General features: G+C 42.6%; 1 protein-coding gene across 3 annotated transcripts in view; it reads left to right on the forward strand.

Annotated features, from left to right (window-relative positions):
- Positions 1-19,871, forward strand: part of Pik3r4 (phosphoinositide-3-kinase regulatory subunit 4) — a 58,493-nt gene that overhangs the window by 28,193 nt on the left and 10,429 nt on the right. For all 3 annotated transcript variants that reach the window (XM_052719047.1, XM_052719044.1, XM_052719056.1), the window contains exons 10-15: positions 4,257-4,458; positions 5,483-5,670; positions 6,233-6,443; positions 9,350-9,515; positions 15,764-15,928; positions 19,236-19,447. In XM_052719047.1, coding sequence (XP_052575007.1) covers positions 4,257-4,458; positions 5,483-5,670; positions 6,233-6,443; positions 9,350-9,515; positions 15,764-15,928; positions 19,236-19,447 — 1,144 coding nt within the window. The remainder of the gene's footprint in view (positions 1-4,256; positions 4,459-5,482; positions 5,671-6,232; positions 6,444-9,349; positions 9,516-15,763; positions 15,929-19,235; positions 19,448-19,871) is intronic.

Consider the following 19,871-nt stretch of genomic DNA (forward strand, 5'->3'; position numbering starts at 1 on the left):
AGAACAGAAAGAGCCTTGAGTTTAAGTACTATTTTTAGTTCAGTCTGTACTTTACTATAATGAAGAAATATTTCAGAACACAGACACGATAGTCTCTCATCCCAGTCCACACTCACATCTTCTTACTGTGTGCAAACAGTTGCATTACCTTGGGTCTTCAGTTGAATAAGCCAGCAGTTTACTGTTGTGTTTATGTCTGAATTTGGATCAATTAACAAATCCTGTAAAAACTAAAAAATTTTCTAATAAAAACGCTTTTACTTCATTTGGCATTGGTAGGGCCTTTTTGATACACTGAGTTAGATTCATCTTTCTGTTTTATGTGGAATATGTGGGATCTAGAGTCAAAATCGGAATGAAGACTGTAATTGCTGGTACTCCATGAACAGAGAATAAAGACTAGGGACGACCACCATACGCTCTGCAGAGGGTTTTCATAGAGAGCTTGCTTACCAGCCATGTCTCACCTGAAAAAAAAAAAACACTCAGTTTGAGAGGTTGTTTTTAAGACAGGGACTCACTGTGTAACCCTGGCTGGCTTGACCTCACAACGTCGACCACGCTGGTCTCAAACTCAGAGAGAGATCTCCGTACCTCTGCTGAGATTAAAGGCACTTGCCACAACACAAAGGGCTCATCAGAGTTTGATGAGCTTTGTAGTATAAATGTTGTCATGTATTTTACTTGACCTTGAATATTCATTGATGAAGTTGTTGCTAGGAATTGAACTGGGAAGCACCCTCCACTTCTCTTAGTCTTCCTGGTCCTATTGTTTTCCCAGGTGCCTCTGCGACCGCCACTCCCTCAGTGCTAGCTCCCATTGTTGCATCCGTGATAAAATCACTAGCCTGTCTGACCTTGGTGCCTCTGAAAGGCAGTGCTTGGCGTATTTGTCATTTTCATCACATGTGTTTGAGTGGAGAAAGAGGAACACACTAGCCTGTCTTAAGTTGTTGCTGTTGATAGCATTAGGAGGCTCAAAGGGTGAGGAGATTGACACTCTGTTGCAGGGGCACTTGCTGCCAGCAGACGTGAGATGAGGCCAGAATGTAGGCGCCCAGTACAAAGGACAGAAACCACTAGCTTCCATTTTGTAAAGACACGTGATGAGTCCGCTGCTGTCTGTCCTTTCTGTGTTCTGTGACCGCCCTTAAAGACAGTGCCAGCGACTTGTGTTGTTATCTCTGTGCTATAGTTAGAGACGTGGTGCAGCTGTGGGCGCTTGCAGGGCACAGGGTGGTTTTCAAGCTGATACTTTACCTTGCGTCCATCATTGCTACTCGCCCCTGCTCGGATTCGTCCATCACTGCTGCTCGCCCCTGCTCGGATTCTAGAGAAGGAAGCCTGAGATGCAGGCTTGTTTGAGTTTGATAGATGCATGAAGAAGCCTGTGTGTAGCAGCTCTCTTCTCCACGTTTACTCCTTTCCCCTGGTTTTAGCCCGTCTTCTGTTTAGGTTCCCAGCATCACTAGCAGAGGCTTGGATCCTGGGGAGACTCTGGAGGTAGAATTTGAGTTCCTAATGCCCGGGCTAAAGAGAAAGAGAGCTGTAGCCTCTCCCAGTGGGAGCTCTGAACTCCTTTATCTTGGGGTTCAGCCCTTCTTTGCGCAGTTCGGTACTTGAGGTGTGTTGCCGGTGGGGTGGCTCCTCTAGGAGAGCCTGGTGCCGTTGTTGTGGGCATGTGTTCTGCGGCTGAGAACATGTTCTGCAGGCTTCAACATGCCTTTGGAACAGCAGTCATGTGGGGCTTGGAATCTCTCCAGCAGGATGTATCAGCAGGAGGTGACACATTTGGGAATGCTTTAGTTAGATCTCATCTAGAAGAGCTCTGTTTTGTATCCATTTAATAAGGGGCTATAAAGGACACAGGATGATTCATTCCACTCCTTACTTAAAAAAAATATATTTTAAACTTTTGACTGGATTTTTACGTTAGTAATTTTTGACTGTGTGGATACAAGTGTGAAATTGAAGCAGCCTGAGAAGATGCATAATAAAATCGAGTTTTTCTGTAGTCCCTCAGTTGGCTTCCGTCTAACCTTTCTCTGTTCGTTGTGGATTTCAGGTTGTTGGTGCTGAATTCCTTTACATAACATTGGGCCTGGTCTATGGACACTTGGAATCAGTTCCATCCTTTCTAGCCTGGCTTTCAGGCTTTGTAAGGACAGGTCCAGAGCATACTTTATACAGCCCCTTAGCCTCACCTACATGATGCTCTGTGGACCCACGCACACAATGGTCTGTGTTTCTGAAAGTTCTTTCACCTTTGGCAGATAGAAACACGTACTGTTGTGGGAATTATTGGTCTGTTGCTTTGCTGTTGTGCTTCTCCTGGCCTGGGTGGTCTCTGTATGCACGTGTAGTTTAATTTTCAGCCAGAGTTGAGGACACCCCCCTGCCTCAGCCCTCTGACATACTGACTGTGTGTAGCTGTTTTCTCCACTCATCTCCCCTTCTGCATTAACTTTTGTAGTATATTCTTGATGTGGGAACTGTTGTATGCTGGGTTCCTTTTCCATGCCCATGGCCTGGAAACTCTCCAGAAAGGATTCTGGACAGCTGTAAGAGCAGGACTCACCTCCGTCTTGGGGATTGTAACCCTGGGCTGCCTGTTTTCTCATCCTGAAGTGTCATTTCATGTTTTTCCATCCACTTCTAAGCATGGTTGAAGTGGGGAGGTGAATCTTGTCCCTGTTACTCCATCAGCCTGGCAGCAGATGCCTGCCGCATGTTAGTTGCGGGATGAGGAAGTACTGTCCCCCATCAGGCCGTCCCCAGAAGCCTGGCTGTGTTAGTGCTGGATGAGCAGTGCTACTCTGTCAGCCTGGCAGCAGACGCCTGCTAAGTGCTGATGGGTACTGCTTTGTAGCTTAGCCTTGGTTCTGTCTGAACAAAGTCCTCTTTTCTTTTTCAGGATTGTTTTGGTTATGCCTGGTCCTTTACATTTCCATACACAGTTCTTTATGCATTTTCTGAAATCACACTTCATAAAATGAAATCAGCCTGTTGGTGTGTTCCTTGATACTGCATTGAGCCTGTAGGAAAGATCTGAAGTCCAGCAGTGCTAAGTCTGCTGGTCCTTAGGGCCTGGTGTGTGTTCCCATTGTATGGTCATCTGTACTGTCCTCAGTGATATCTTCTGGGTTTTGCTGCAGAGCTTTGATCCTTTTTATTGTGAATACTTTGAGTGTTTGTTTAGTTTTTCTTCTTGAGTCAGGATCTTTGTAGCCCAGGCTGGATTGAATTTCCAGTCTTTGGGCCTCAGCCTCCCGGGTGCTGGGATTACAAGGGTGAACCCCCATGCTTTGGGTGTTTGATTTTTAAATGTTATCTATTTAATTACATTTTTTATTTATGTGTGTGTGTTTCTCTCTGTGAGTGTGTATCGTGTGCAAGTGCCTGTGAAGGCCAAAAGAGGGCACTGGGTTCCCTGGAGCTGAAGTTAGAGCCAGTTGTGAGCCAGCAGACGTGGGTATTGGGAACTGAACTTGGGTCCTCTGGAAGAGCAGCAAATGCTCTTCACCACCAAGCCACCTCTCCCGTCTTGTATTTACTTTTAAAAATTACAATTCTATTTGGAATATTAACATTTTCTTCTCATAGCTGATGTAGAAAATTTTCGTATGGACATTATAAAGGTTCATAAAGGGCTAGAGAGAAGGCTGAGCACTTAAAACTGTTGTTCTTGCAGAAGACTCTAATTCAGTTCCATCTCCCACATGGTAGCTCAGCATCTGTAACTCCAGTTTCAAGAGATGCCCTCTTCTAACTTCCACAGACACCAGGCGTGCATATGTGGAGCACATGCATATACACATGCAGGCAAAACACTCATAAAATAAATCTAAAAAAATAACTTCTTAAAAAACTTGATAAAACATCTTAGTTCTAATAATTTGCTTGGGTGTCTCTTTTGATTTTTGTAATTCCCAGTTGAATAATGTATGAAATAGTTGTTGAATATTCATTTCTATCTCATTCTGAACATCTGTTTCCCTTGCCTTATTGAAGTTATAGAACCTATAATACAGCATTATCAATGGGATTTGAGATGTAAAGATAATATGATGGAGAAAATGACCCTAGCAGAGTTTTCTAGAAGAGCCGGTAGTGATCTTTTCTTCTTTGTTTTCCTGCTTCACTTTGTCCTTTTTCAGTTTAAATTGGGAGTTGAACCTTCATTTATTAGTCATCCTGAGACCTGTTGTTTCTACTTTTGAAATTAACCCAAAATACATGGTTTAATTTGGTTTCAGGGAATGACCGAAGAAGAGGAAGATAAACTTCTGGCACTAAAGGACTTCATGATGAAATCCAACAGAGCGAAAGCTAATGCAGTGGACCAGAGCCATCTCCATGACAGCAGCCAGAAAGGTGTAATCGACTTGGCAGCCTTAGGCATCACTGGGAGACAGGTCGATCTTGTGAAAACCAAACAAGAACCAGATGAGAAACGAGGTTAGTACCTTGGTGTGCTCATCATGTTGTTATTAGTTATAAGGCTGGTATTAGTTAATAAAGAGTAAATACAGCCCTCCTCCCCCCATTTCCCAGATAGAGAACTGAGTGCAGTGACTCAGTTACTTAATAAGTAGACACAGGAGAGGAAAGGTCGGGGAGTGCAGTCCCAACTGAGAGCACAAGGCACCTGTCCAGGTCACAGCTCTGTCAAATGGAGGCCTGTCTCCAGAGCTCTTCACCTGGGAGGCCATGCTGCCTCCTGAGGAAGGGATGATTCGCGCTCTGTTTTCTCACCCTTTAACTGCTAACTCGAGGCCAACCAGATGCAAGTGTCTAGAGTAGGTAATGCCTGATGAATTTAAAATAAACAATGAAACAAAGAAGAGTAGAGCCCAAAGAATCCTTCATCATTTGGCAACTTGATATTTGGAACTATTGTCTCCTGTGACGGTGACATCGATTGTGTAAGGCTCATGTGATCATGTGCGCACCCTTTCTGCAGGTATAGTTCACTTAAATATATGCCTTTGAAATTCCCCCTGTTCCTATATCATATTTTAGGGCAGCAAATGAATTATATTGAAATAAGCTTGGGATAAAGTGTTTGCAACTTAATTACTAATGGCTTACATGCATTATATATAAAGGCACCCATACAGATTAATAAGAAAAAATCCACCACTCCAAAGGAAAAAGGGTGAAGGATTTAAGCAAATAATTGGTAGAATAGAATACTTATAAATGAAATATAAATAAATAAATGCAAATTAATATATCCATTTTCTACCTGGATCAATGTAGATGGACAATTCCTAGTGTTGGCAAAATTGTAGGTGAATAAATATTTTTGTGTGCTGAGATTCTAAGTTGAACATCCCCACATCTCCATACGTGCATACAGGGACATAGAGCTGAATAAAATGGAGCCCCAAAGGACACACAGGAAGTAAGAGCCATTGTGTAACAGTCAAATCACATTGGTTTTACCTTCAGACTAACTATCCCAAATATATTTTCATAGCTAGAAAACATGTAAAACAAGACTCCAATGTAAATGAAGAATGGAAAAGCATGTTTGGGTCACTGGAACCACCGAATATACCACAGGCCCTGCCTAAAACCAGTGACCACGAGGTGGTTCAGACTGGGAAGCCACCTCGCTCTGAGTCCTCTGCTGCTGTTTGTGTCCCCTTGTCAACTTCTCCACAGGTACTGTCGCGTAGGTTGTAGTCTCCTCAGGCCTGCGTCTTGTTCTGCTGTTGTGTCTGTAGAAAGGCTGTGTACTGTAGAGCAAGCAAGACGGCTTCTGAGAGCGGTTTAATTTTATAGCAAGGGAAACCCAGTTCCTCAAGCACTGAGAAGTCCATTCATTTGAGACACTTGCCAATAAAGCAAACTGAAATTGGGTTAAAGACTGAACCGAGATCATAATTAGGCTACAGAGAACATTTTACGTCTTTTTATTCTTCCTTCAATGTAACAAAAACCAAAAATATTTTGGGGGTAGGTTTCCGGATTGTCTGTGCATGTTAAATATTATAATGGCTTTGATGTATTTGAAGTGAGTTTGTAACTTAAGACAACTACCCCAACCAGTCATGTTTTAATTAGAAGAAACTGACTCAGACCTGCTGAAATTCCACTTGTTCTTTTCACCTGGGTTACTAGTGTTTTTTTAAGGAAGCTGGTATAATGTATAGATGCAAAATGGGAACATTTTAATCTTAAATATACCATGCCGTGACACAGGGATCTCTACTGTGCTTTTCAGGTTTCAGAAGTAACACACATCCCCAGTAAGAAGCCGGTGATTCAGGTTTTAAGTAGCACAGTCCTGCCGTCCACTTACCAGATCCGGATCACGACTTGCAAGACTGAACTTCAGCAGCTCATACAGCAGAAGCGTGAGCAGTGCAATGCCGAGCGCATAGCCAAGCAGATGATGGAGAACGCTGAGTGGGAGAGCAAGCCACCGCCTCCCGGTGAGGACTCGTGTTCCTGCTCCCTCGCCTCGACCCCAAGCCTGGGCTCTAGTGTGGGAACTGAGTCAGATTAAGCATCCCTAATCAAAAATCAAAAACCCTTAGCTCAAAAGTTAAGGACTTTTAGCATTTCTGATTTGGTTAGGGAGGCGAAACCTCCAACATCTGAAACACTTCTGCTCATGAAAGCCTTGGAAAGGGCTCCTGAGCCTGCACCAGGCAACATGTACTTTAATAGCCAGAAGGAGAAACAGCCCAGAGCGGGAAGCAATGGGTAGGAAACCTGAAGTCAGTATGTGTGGACTTGGGATTGTTAGCTTTGATCGACTTGCAGTACTGCGTTCAGGCCGGCACTTAATGTAGCCTGTGTGTACTTCCCTTTTCCCGGCTGTGCGGGCTGTGGTGTGTTGTCTTGGTGTCACGCCTCCCCCCACTTTCACGTTTCCTCATAATGAACATGAGGTTTCTAGGGGTGAACCCCTGCTTTTAATTACTGTGGAGTTTACCCTCTGATAGTGTTATTACTAAAGAAAAGCTAGGCCATTCAGAAAATACAGAGACTGTTGAAAAGAACAGAGTAACTCACAGTGCCAGCATTTAGCTAATCACCAACAGTAAGAATTTGGCAAAATGGTCTGAAGAGATGGCTCAGCAGTTAAGAACCCTGTCTGCTCTTGTAGTGTAGAGGATCCGAGTTTGATTCCCAGCACCTGCATGATGGCTTACAACCATCCATAACCTCAGTTCCAGGGGATCTGACTCACTGTTCTGGCCTCCTTGATCACCAGGCATGTATGTGGTGCACAGACATGAAGCTAAAATACCCATGCACATAAAAAACAAAAACAAAATCCCACAAAACTTTTAAAGAATTTGATAAAACAGTTCCTGTTTTCTGAGAGGGTTAATAGAACTGGAGAGCATGTTGGGCTCAGGATGTGGTCCCTTGTATTAGCAGCCCACTTTGTGTAGTGTGGCAGCTGCTCTTTGGTTCTGTTGTTGTAGATTTTTAAAAAATTAATGAATTTCAGTATGTCCGCTGTGACAGTAGAAACTTACTTAACACAGAAGAAATGCATAGCGTGCTTACCTTTAGACTGTGAAGGGCTCGCAGGAATTCCTGTGAGCCTTGATGTGGTCTCAGGAAGCACTGGTGGAGGGCGCTTGAAGAAGATTTAGAGAATACTGAAGTGCTAAGCAGTCTAGTCAGATGCTGTTATCAAAATAAATATCCTGGAATCTTCAAGCTGTTTCTATGATGTAAGCGAATGTCACCTACCTACCAGATCTGCTTAAAAACATAAAAAATATGACTACTCATAATCTTGTGTTACGATCCTTTTCACAGGTGGCATTTCATACATAAATGGAGTTACACATTTTATTCAGTAACCATAGAAATGTGCAGTGATTGTCGAATTCTTACTTTTTTTCTTCTTTCCACACTTGAGTGGTTGTATAGAATAGCCTAACCTGTAGATCTTGTAGACTTCATGGTCCCTCAGACTAAGTATATCTTTCTTAGCTTTTGTGTTCCCATGGGGGCAACTTAGCAATCCAAGGGGAAACTTCGTTTTTAATGTTGAGTAAATCACATTTGTCAGGAATCTTGGTTTTATTTTTGCCTTTTGGTAAGAAAACAGTCATTAAAAATGACATTGCTACCACTCAGGCACAGGGATGACATCCACTGTAGGTCTGATTTTTAGCAAAACTTTTTGTTTTATTTTAAAATTAAGTAATATTAACTATATACAATGTTTTATTTATACAAGCTATGTATTATTTATTTATTTATGTATTTATTTATTTATGTATTTATTTATTTATTGGTTTTTCGAGACAGGGTTTCTCTGTGTAGTTTTGGAACCTGTCCTGGAACTCACTTTGTAGACCTGGCTGGCCTCGAACTCACAAGAGATCTGCCTGCCTCTCTCTCCTGAGTGCTGCGATTGAAGGCGTGCACCACCCCAGTTATGTGCAGGGACCTATGCTGAGCACTGAGGTCATTGATGAGACATGATTGTTGGTCTCATAATTTGTAACTTTGGGGAAATTAATTATACACAAAAGAATATGCATAATAAAATACAGAAAAGTAAGATGCCATCTTAAAAGTACTAGGAAGTCCATGTAGATTCTGAGGATGTAATTTCTATTTCTAGTGTGTTTATACCATAGACAAGTGATTGCAGAGAATGAAGAAATAAACAATCTAGACATTTTGCCTTTTTTGTTCATTTTGTTTGGGCACAGGTCTAAGTAACCTGGCTCTTCTGGAACTTGCTATGAGACCAGGCTGGCCTTGAACTCAAAGAGACCCACTTTTTCAACCTCCCAAGTGCTGGGACTAAATGCATGTGCCACTGTGCCCAGCTGACACCTGGGTGGTCATGTAGTCTGGGCAGTGTTGGACCCACACATGTTATTTATGTGTATACCTACCCCTTGGGTTAAGTGGTATATCCCCATGTTACATTTGAGAAGCTGAAAGCTTAGTGAAGTCCAGCTATAGCCTGGCTCACTGTAGTGTCCCAAGCTGGGGTTTTGCAAGTTTCTTGCTCAGAAAGTGGCCTGCAAGCTGTTTGTCTAGGCTAGGATGATCGTACCCCATTCTATTAAATCAGCAGGCAGTATTTTTCCGAGGGGTAATGGGCTGCTCTATCTCTCAAACACTGAAAAGGGCCCCAGGTGTGGAGTCTCTAAAGCTGTTTGAGCAGCTGCCTTGGTATGTTAGTAACATGCCACAGTCCAGTAGACCCCTCTGGATGGGCTAGCTGGGGGACCTTTTCACCAATTAGTTCTTCCAATTGCTCCAAAGTTAGTTGTCGATAATTGTAGCTAGAGGGTGATAGGTGACCGTGTGTCTCAACCACAGTCTAAGATACACTTTTGCTTTGTCTCAGGGTGGCGTCCTAAAGGTCTACTAGTTGCACATCTTCACGAGCACAAATCTGCTGTAAATCGAATTAGGGTCTCTGATGAGCACCTACTTTTTGCAACATGTTCAAATGACGGCACAGTGAAAATCTGGAACAGTCAGAAGATGGAGGGGAAGACTACCACGACAAGGTGACACATCACGTGATGTGAAGGGGTTAGCCTCATCAGCTAAATCAGCAGTGCTTATGAGTACTTTCTCTGCATCAGAGCTGCTTAGGAGCAAGGGATTCATGGGGCCTTGTGGACCAAGTCCTGTGCCACTGGCCATCCGGTGGGAAGTGAGACAGCCAGAAGTGTAACTAAAGTATTGAAAAGCTGTGGGAGATGATGACGAAATGGAGAGTGTTGCTGGAATTCTCTAGTAAACTGTCCAGAGACTACCTCACAGAGAAAATGAATCCGAAGAAAGAATTCGAAAAAGGGAGAAAGAGCTACAGGTTATGTTGAATGTTCTGGACAGAGGAAACAGGGACTTCACAGGCCCCAGGTGGGGTGGGGACCTGGTCAATCATTCCTGGCAGGAAGTTTTGTGTAACCTGAGCAAAACAGGAGAGATGGAGAGGAGGAGGAGGGACCAGTTCTGTAGGATTTTAGGGCTCTCATGGGAACTTTGAGTGAGAGGGGGTCTTGGAAGGTTGTGAACAGGGGGGTCATGATCCCAGATGTCAGAGGAATGACTCTGACTGCCCTGAGTGCAGGATGAAAAAGGTAAGGCAAGAGCAGTTGGAGGAATGTTCGTACACTCTGGTGGTGCAAGGAGATGGGGTCTAGACAGTGGGAGTGACCAGACTGTGCATCTGTTGATGGCTGAACACCTGATTTACTGAAGAGCTGAAAAGTGTCTGAACAGAAGTAACAGGACAGTGGGGTGGACAGCTGCATCAGACAAACAGGACCCACTCTGCTCTGGAGCCTGGTCTTTATGACCAGTGTCTTTGAGACTTTAAATGCCCAGGATATGAATTTGATAAATGTGATATTATAAGGACTTTAGATTTGGCAGCAGGATACATCTGTCTCCCCCACCCCAGCTTGAAGTTTTCTAACCCTCCTCTGCCTCTGCTCAGTCCGTGTCACTCTCATTTAATTCTTCCATTTTCCTGTTTGCTCTTCGCCTAATTGGTTTTGCCAGAAGAGCTACTATAAATGAGAAGGAATCTCATCTACATTGAAAAGATGTGGGGAACGCTCTGCTGCTTTTCTTGTGATTAGTTCATTGAGCATAATTAACTAAAATGCTATCAAATCAAATACCCTTGACAACTAAAGAAACTTAGAAGTCCACTTCTTGTTTACAAGCCTGGTAAGGTGGGGGGTTAGCTGTGTATTTGTTTAAAGGGCTCTGTGATTTTACATTATACCTATTATTTCTGTGTTTATTCTCTCTTGGCATTGCATTGAATAGAATATAAATGAATCATAGATGTATGTAGCAGTTTTATTTTTGTTTTGTGTGGCTTTTTTAAAAATTAATTATTTATTTTACAATCCAACCTCAGCCCCCCCCCCCATCCACCCTTCCTCATAATTGCTCAGAAAAGGGCAAGCCTCCCATGGCTTCAGCAAAGCATGGCATACCAAGCTGCCATACAACTAAGCACCTCCCCCTGTATTCAGGCTGGGCAAGGCCATCCAGCATGAGGAACAGGTTCCCAAGAGCCAGTCATAGCACCGGGGACAGCCCCTGCTCTCATTGCTGGGAGTCCCACATGTCGACCACGCTACACAACTGTCACATGTGTGGTCTAGGTTAGTCCCATGCAGGCTCCCTGGTTGTTGTTTCAGACTCTGGTTCCCATGAGCCAGGCTAGGGATTTCTGTGGGTTTTCCTGCAATGTTCCTAACTCCCTCCCCCTCCACACACACCATTTCCTACATCCCTTCTCCCTCTCCTCAGCAGGACTCCCTGAGTGCAAACCAGTGTTTAGCCTGAGTCTCTGAATCTGTCTCCATCACTGGATAAAGGCTCTACAGTGACAACAAGGTAGTCACCAATCTGATCACAGGGGATGGCCAGTTCAGACTATGCATCCACTACTGCGAGGAGTCTTAGCTGGGGCCATCCTTGTAGACTTGTGGGAGTTTCCCTTGCATCAGGCTTCTACCCAACTCCGTAAAGCCCCCCTTTCCAGTCATCTCTCTCAGCACTGTCCCCCTCTGCCCACCCCCAAAATCCGATCCCTCAAGTTCCCATGCCCACCCTCCCCCAGTCCACCCAGGAGATCTCCTCTATTTCCCCTTCCCAGTGAGATCCATGCATCACCCCCCTTGGGCCTTCATTGTTACCTAGCCTTTCTAGGTCTGAGGATTGTAGCATAGTTATCCTTTACTTTACAGTTAATATCCACTTATGAGTGAGTACATACTATGTTTGTCTTTCTGGGTCTGGGTTACCTCACTCAGGATGATTTTTTCTAGTTCTGTCCATTTGTCTGCAAATTTCATGATGTCATTATTTTTAACAGCTGAGTAAATGTAGCACATTTTCTTTATCCATTGTTCAGTTGAGGGGCATCTAGGTTGTTTCCAGGTTTTGGCTATTGCAAATAAAGCTGCTATGAACATAGTTGAGCAAGTATCCTTGTGGTATGATTGAGTATCCTTTGAGTATATGCCCAAGAGTGATATCGCTGGGTCTTGAGGTAGATTGATTGCCAATTTCCTGAGAAACTGCCATATAGATTTCCAACGTGGCTGTACAAGTTTGCACTCCCACCAGCAATGAAGGAGTGTTCCCCTTGCTCCACATCCTCTCCAGCATGAGCTGTCACTTGTGTTTTTGATCTTAACTATTTTGACAGGTGTAAGATGGAATCTCAGAGTCATTTTGATTTGCATTTCCCTGATGGCTAAGGATGATGAACATTTCTTTGTTTCTCTGCCATTTGAGATTCTTCTGTTGAGAATTCTCTGTTTAAGTCAGCACTCCATTTTTTAATTGGGTTGTTTGGTTTTTTGATGTCTAATTTCTGATTTCTTTATATATTTTGGAGATCAGCCTTCTGTAGGATGTGGGGTTGGTGAAGATCTTTTACTATTCTGTAAGCTGCCATTTTGTCCTATTGACAGTTACTTCTGCCTTACAGAAGTTTCTTTGTTTCATGAGGCCCCATTTATTAATTGTGGATCTTAGTGCCCATGCTATTGTTCTATTCAGAAGTTGTCTCCTGTGCCAGTGCATTTGAGATTATTTCCCACTTTCTCTTCTATCAGGCTCAGTGTATCTGGATTTGTGTTGAGGTCTTTGATCCACTTGGACTTGAGTTTTGTGCAGGATGATAGATATGGATCTATTTACATTCTTCTACATGCCAACATCCAGTTACACCAGCACCATTTGTTGAAGATGCTTTCTTTTCTCCATTGTATAGATTTTTTTAAACCAACATTTTATTTACACCTCCAAGCAAGTTATTTTTATTCTCAGCAATACTCACCCTTGGTTTATAACATAGTGTATTAATTACACTTCATGACAATAATTGACCAGAAAGAGAGAGGAATATATTATTAAAACAGAGTTTTGTGTGTTTAAATTAAGTTGCTGTTTATTTAATTTTTAAAAGATGTCAATTGTATTTCTCAGTAACTTCTTAAAAGCTTGGAAACTTTTAGTAAAACTCAAAACCAAGAAATTTAAAATGCTATTCAAACATATTTAATAAAAAAAGGCATCAGTGGAGAAAACCCAGTTAAGACGAGGAATAGATAGAACAATGTCAGACATACATCATCCCTATTAGTAACCACGGCGACTAATCAGGAGGGAAAGAGGCGGAAAGAAGGACACAGTTGGGACCACTTTTATGCTCTACAGAAAAAGACATCTTCAATTCAAAGGCATGAATGGGTTGAAAGGATCAGAAAGATAAACCACACGCCTCGGGGTGGTGAGAAAGATAAACCCTCAGAGAAACAACTCCTGAGCCACACACATTTGACTGTGTAAAAGCTCAGTCCATCAGGAAGGCATGCCAGTTACAAACGCAGGCACCTAACCAAGTATGTGAAGCAGAAAGTGACGGTTGACCCACAATAGCAGGAGACTTTAATGTCCCGTTTTCAGTGTGGCTCGACCCGGGTGATGGAAAGCGGCGCAGCAATAGAGGCCTTGGACAATGCTGCCCAGTGGTCACATCTGACAGAGAGCAAAAGAACTCTACAACACTGGAATAGAACGTGTTTTCTGAGGTGTACATGGGGTATTTCCAGACTAAACCATGTATTAGTTCATAAAAGAAGCGTCAATGAATGTCAAAGCATGGAGCGTATAAAGTATATTCTCCAGATATAGTGGATGAAGTTGGGTGGTGGCAATAGAGAGGATGTGAGGAGTTCGCATGTGTATGGAGATGAAGCAACGTATGGCTGAGAGCTTTGAGATGGATGGAAATGAAGACACACAAGATCCCAAAAGATGGGAGCGTGGCTAAGGAGTGTTGAGGAGATGTATACCTGTAAATAGTAATCTGTACTTTTTAAAAAAAGATCTCAAGTCAGCAATTTAGCTGAAACAGATTAGCCAGAGGAGAGCAGATTTAGCCCAGAGGAAGTGGGAGGAAGGAGACTAAAAAGGAAAAGATGAAATAGAGAACAGAAAAGCATAATAGAAGTAAAAGCAGAAAGTCGGTTCTTGATAAAGATCAGCGAAATTGGAAAATTTTTAGGGGAGTAACCAATGAAAATAGACTCATTACCCAAATCAGAATAATATCAGGGCTATTATGGTCAGAAGTAAAAATGACTACTATAAACAGTTATATGCCAAAAATTAGGATGAAATGGGCAAATTCATAGAAAGAAGCAGCTGCTTGAAGTGATTGAAGAAGAAATAGAACACATAAACAGCATAAAATTACGAGAGTCAGTTAGTAAAAGTCTTCTCACAAAGAAAGGCCCAGGCTGAGGGCTTTGTGGTGCACTCTATTCAACATTTAAAGAATTATAATCCATCTTTCAGAAGGGCTCCCAAGAAATAAGGGGACACTCTGAACTCAGCCCGTGAGCAGGTATTCCCTTAACACTGTAGCCAGGATACATGACCTGGGACTTACAGACTTGTGCCATAGTCAGCTTGGATGTGAAAATCCTCATCAGCACACTCTAAACTGGCTGGAGTCTGAAAGGATTATATTCTATGAACAAGAACAGCTTGCCCCAGGAGAGCAAGGCTAGTTCAGCATATGGAAATGAGCATACAAAATGTGAAGAGAAGAAAGGGTAGAAACCACCCCGTGATGTCTACAGACCCTGGGAATGCATTTGACCGAGTCCACCCTTTGGTAGTTAAAACCAACTCTGTAAATTAGTAATGGAGAAATAATCAAAGCCATTGCCACAAACCACAGCGGACACTGTACTCACCGTGAAGAGCGCAGGCATTCTCGATGAGAAATAAGAAGAATGAGTACTTTTGGCAATTCCACTGAGCATTACACTGGAGGGTCTAGCCAGGGTATTTAGGTAAGGAATACGTACATGTGCTCACACGCACGCGTACACACACACACACACTTGTATGTAATATTATACAATGGGAAAAAAGAAGTAAAACTATTTCTGATAGCAGTCAGCATGATCTAGTATAAGGAAAAAAAACATTAAATGAAAAGACAGAACGTAAGATCTTTATGCAAAGATCAATTTCATTTTCCTACACTAGCAGTAAATAGACTCCTTTCAGTGTAGTCTATAGTACAGTAAAGCTGTTACTAAGAAAAAGTGAACCAGAGAAGAATGATAGATAAAAATAACAAATGATCTACTTTTGTTTAAAAGTAAGTGTAAATAACACAAATTCTGTGGGGAGCGACAGGTTAGGTGGTGCTGATGGCAGCGTCCTGTCGATCAGATCCTCAGAAAGCATGGCAGCAAGCAAGGAAGGCTGGGGCAGCTTGAGAGGGCAGCGTGTGTGCGGCCGGATGCTGTACTGCAAGTCTGCATGTGTGGATGGTCAGTGGACTCCTCCTCTGGTCCTGCGAGGTAAGGCACTCTGTGGATGAGGAAACCGAGGTACAGATCATGACAGAGGTCGTGCAGGTAGCTGGGAACAGAATTTTGTTTCTGAAGTTAGAGCTTTCCCAACTGTGACAGTTTGCATGTTCAGAGCTATAGAAGAGCTGAATGATATGGGATTTAAAGTGTTGCACAAGGTGGAGAATTGGTTTGGAACTTGTGGGGCAAGGGCAGTCTCTATAATAGGACAGAAGTGCTTGAAGATGGACATTTGAAGAAAAGGAGGTCTGTGCATTGACTCTTAGAGAACATAAGGATAAAATGGACCTCAGAGTAATAACTTTGTTAATAACCATGTGAATTAATGTTAGCAATAATGGCTGTGGCTGTTTCAGAAATGGTCTTATATTTCTTTCATTCAGGTCTATTCTTACATACAGCCGAATTGGAGGGCGAGTCAAGACGCTAACATTTTGCCAAGGTTCCCACTACTTGGCCATTGCGTCTGATAATGGTGCTGTCCAACTTCTTGGAATTGAGGCTTCTAAGTTACCCAAGTCTCCTAAAATCCACCCTCTACAAAGCAGGTACTGTCCGATGTCTTTTTAACCTTGCATGTAAGTGTACTGTGTGGTAACTTCCACCTCCCCACACTGCAGAGTGGTGTGGACCAATTGGTGCTCCTCTATTGTACAATCCTTGTAAGCCCCGAAGGACAGGAAACTGCTTCTGACCCAGAACACTCATGTGCTTAGCTTTAGAGGGCAGAGCCTTGTCTTCTTATTTCTGCACTTTGTTAGAAGTGCACAGACAGACAGGGGCAGCCTGGACTCTATCATCTTAGTCTGGAATCTTCCTAAATGACACAGGTATTAGCCAGATTGTCTAACTATCAGAGCACAGCAAGTGTTCATCATTTAAGAAAACTCATGTTCTTTTGCTTGGCACTAAAATGTCTAAATTTGATAATATTTTTCAGACAAAAATTTGCTTATTGTTCTAAAATAAAATGTTGATTGGTTTTGTTTACGAATCTCATATCTTTGTAAATTAATAAAGATTAAACTTTATGTAAAATAAGTTAAAGACAGGCATTTTTTCACTGACCATTGTTATGCACTAAGGATTCCAGATATAAATAGATACATTGTATTCTTTCTCTCTCTTTTGTTAAAAAAAATTATGGCGTATGTTGGGTGCATGGGTTCCACAGGGAATTTGTAGGGTTAGAGGACAACTTTGAGGAGTCAGTTCTTCCTTCCACTATGGGTTCTGGAAATCAAACTCAGGTTGTCAGGCTTGGGTGGCAAGTGCTTTTACCCACTAAGTCATTGTGCCAGTTCCCCATTGTGTTCTCTGAGAATCTGTAGTCTGCTGGGAGGTAAAGACAAGTTCCCAGACAGTGTGAGCGCAGTGTGGTAATGTCCCACCTGGAAGGCACGCATCAAGTTGCAATGGACAAAGACTGGAGAAATGACTCCATTGATAAAGTCCCTTGCAGGCACGAGGGGACTAAGTTCCGATCTCTAGAACCCAAATACAAAGTGGTGCATGCCTGTAACCCTAGTGCTGTGAGATGGAGAGGACAGGAGGATCCCTGGAAGCTTGCAAGCCAGCTAACCTGCCTGTGTACCAAAGTTCCAGGCCAGTGAGAGATCCTGTCTCAAACAAAATGTGGCGGGTGCCTGAGGACTAGCAGTCAACATTGTCTTCTGACCCATAAATGCACACTATGTACTCACGTGCTCACACACGTATGCGCAAACAAGTGCATGCGTACATGCACCCAGACACTGAAAGGTGCAACTTCAGGCAAGTGAGTCTGTTAAAGCAGGGTGGTTGAGAAAGGCATGCTGGGAAGAGGTCGTGCACCCCCCAGAAAAAGCAAAATAAGACTTTAATTTAGTAAAATGCTGCCTTGAGATCCTTGTGTAGCTTAAGGTAAAAAGGAGTATCTGTTGGGGCACTTAGGATATCTTTGTTGGTGTGTCTTGCTTTGCTTTTTTTTTTTTTTTTTTTTTTTGGTTTTTCGAGACAGGGTTTCTCTGTGTTGCTTTGCTTTTGCATTTATAAAAAAGTGTGTATTTTCAGGATAATCACTAAATATATTTGAGTGGCTTTAGCCCAGGATATATTGATGGCTTCTAATAGCAAGTAGCTGCCCGTTTTCCTTAAAATTGTTTCTGCAGAGGATGACTCTTTATACTTACTGAGTTCATTTAAATTATTGGCAGAGTGTACTGTGTGATGGTTGTGCCCTAGGACACACAGACGGACAATAAAAGGGGACACACACTCCTCATGGTTCTCTCAGCTGACAACACTTTGCACTGTATACACTACTCTTTAAGCAAATGTTTGCTGCCTAGGTCGGGAGACCTTGCTGGATTGTTTAGATTTTACTGTGCCTGACTCTAGTGTGCTCCAAAGTAGCCTGGCCCTAAGTTACTCATCCGTTTGTAGCATTCAGCCCTATTAACTGTGATCATACTTCTTAAGCTTTAGAATCTGGCCTGGAGGGATGGCTCATCAGTAAATTACAGAGGATCCACGTTCAGTTCCCAGCACGTATGTCAAGCCACTCATAACTGCCTGTACCTCCAGTTCCAGGAGATCTGATGCCCTCATCTGGCTTCTGAGGGCACTGTGCACGTGTGTGCGCACACTCACACAACAATTAAAAAAGAATACTATGGAACAAACCATTTAATAACTATATTTTGATATTTTAAAAATCACCCTTCTATTTGGAAGTATAGTCAGAAGTAGAGTATCTATAAATGTTTATCTGAGAAGAGGTCAGCATAGTGTAGTCTACAGTATGGTCAGAAAGTAAGAATGATTTTTGCAGTTTTAAGAATAAAGGATATGCAGCCGAAGTATATATGACTCAAGACTAAAATAACTTACCAACTGACTTTTTTAATCCTGTCCTTTTCCCTTCCCGTTCTTTCCTCCTCCTCTTCCGTGTCTGTGATGCTGGGACCAACCGCAAGTCCTCATGTATACTAGGCAAGTGCTCAACTGCTGAGCTGCACCTCAGCCCTGTGACATTCTTTTTAGTTTTAGAAGCACCTCAGCTTGAAACAAACAAACAAAAAACCCAAAAACCAATTTGGCATTGCCATACAGTAGAATAGAATTTTGCAATGTGAAGAAGTGAACTATTAGCTCATGGCATCAGCATTGATGAATGTGAAATAAGTTTTCTAATGAAAAATGTCAGCTTCAAAAGGCTATCTGTCCCATGTTTCCAATTATACGACATTCTGGGAGGAACAAAATTGGTCTTTGCCATGAGTTGAGAGGACGGATGGAGTTAGATACAAATGGATACTTTAGAGGGTGCCAGACGGTTGGTTCTGTGAGGTAATGCAGGGGAAGATGCATAGCCATCTATGTATTTGTAATAATCCTTGTATTTTACACAAAGAGCTGATTTTATTAGTGTTAAAACAAGGTTGGTTTCTTAGTTTCAGTAAATATTCTGTTTATAGAAGATGGCAGTGTGAGGAGAAACTGAGTAAAAATGTTCAGAAACTTTTTACACTCTTCTGAGTCTGAAATTATCTTTAAAAATAGTCAGTTATAATTGTCTCATTGAGGTCACATAATTTTTATTTTATTTTTATTTTTATCTTTTTAGACAGGGTCTTAGCTCTCGCTGTCCTGGAACTTGATTATGTAGATAGGTCAACCCCAGACTCACAGAAATCATACTTTCTCTGCCTCTTCTTCTGCCTCTCAAGCGCTGGGATTAAAGGGTGTGCCACTCCAACTGGCCAGTTTTTCTTTTTTGGCTATGGATAGGCTGGTAGTTTATCTCAAGTGGAAACCAGTGCTCCATTTTCAGTGTCTGGAAAAGCTTGTGTATTTACTTCTGTGTTTCTGTAGGATTCTGGATCAGAAGGAAGATGGATGTGTGGTGGACATGCATCACTTCAACTCTGGGGCACAGTCTGTTCTTGCCTATGCCACGGTGAATGGGTCTCTGGTTGGCTGGGACCTCAGGTCTTCAAGCAATGCATGGACATTAAAGCATGACTTAAAGTCAGGTCTCATCACTTCCTTTGCTGTGGACATCCACCAGTGCTGGCTCTGCATAGGTAAGCCGACCGCTGTGTTGGGATGCCACCAACACCTGCAGGTAGCATCCTGGGAAAGCCAGCTTTCCTGTTGTCTTTACTGGTGATTTTTCCATCCCCTTTGTTTTCATAACTACTGTGTCATAGAATATCTTACAGTTTATCTTTTATTAGGCTTATATGAGGCTGGAAGTGTAGCTCAGTGAGAGTACTTGCCTAATATGCCTAAGGCCCTGGCCATACTCTCTAGCATCACACGCAAAGTAGGATAAAGGGTGTAGTTGAGCAGGGTGTGGTAGTACACCCTTGCAGTCACGGTGGTTGGGTAGTGCACCCTTGTAGTTACAGTGGTTGGCCAGTGGCACCTCAGCTACATAGTGAGTTCAAGGCCAACTTGGGTTACATGAAAGTATATTTAAAAAAAAAAAACCACAAGCAAAACATT

This window comes from Peromyscus californicus, unplaced genomic scaffold, assembly GCF_007827085.1.
Source record: "Peromyscus californicus insignis strain IS unplaced genomic scaffold, ASM782708v3 Scaffold_11__1_contigs__length_118956290, whole genome shotgun sequence".
NCBI classification, from domain to species: domain Eukaryota; kingdom Metazoa; phylum Chordata; class Mammalia; order Rodentia; family Cricetidae; genus Peromyscus; species Peromyscus californicus.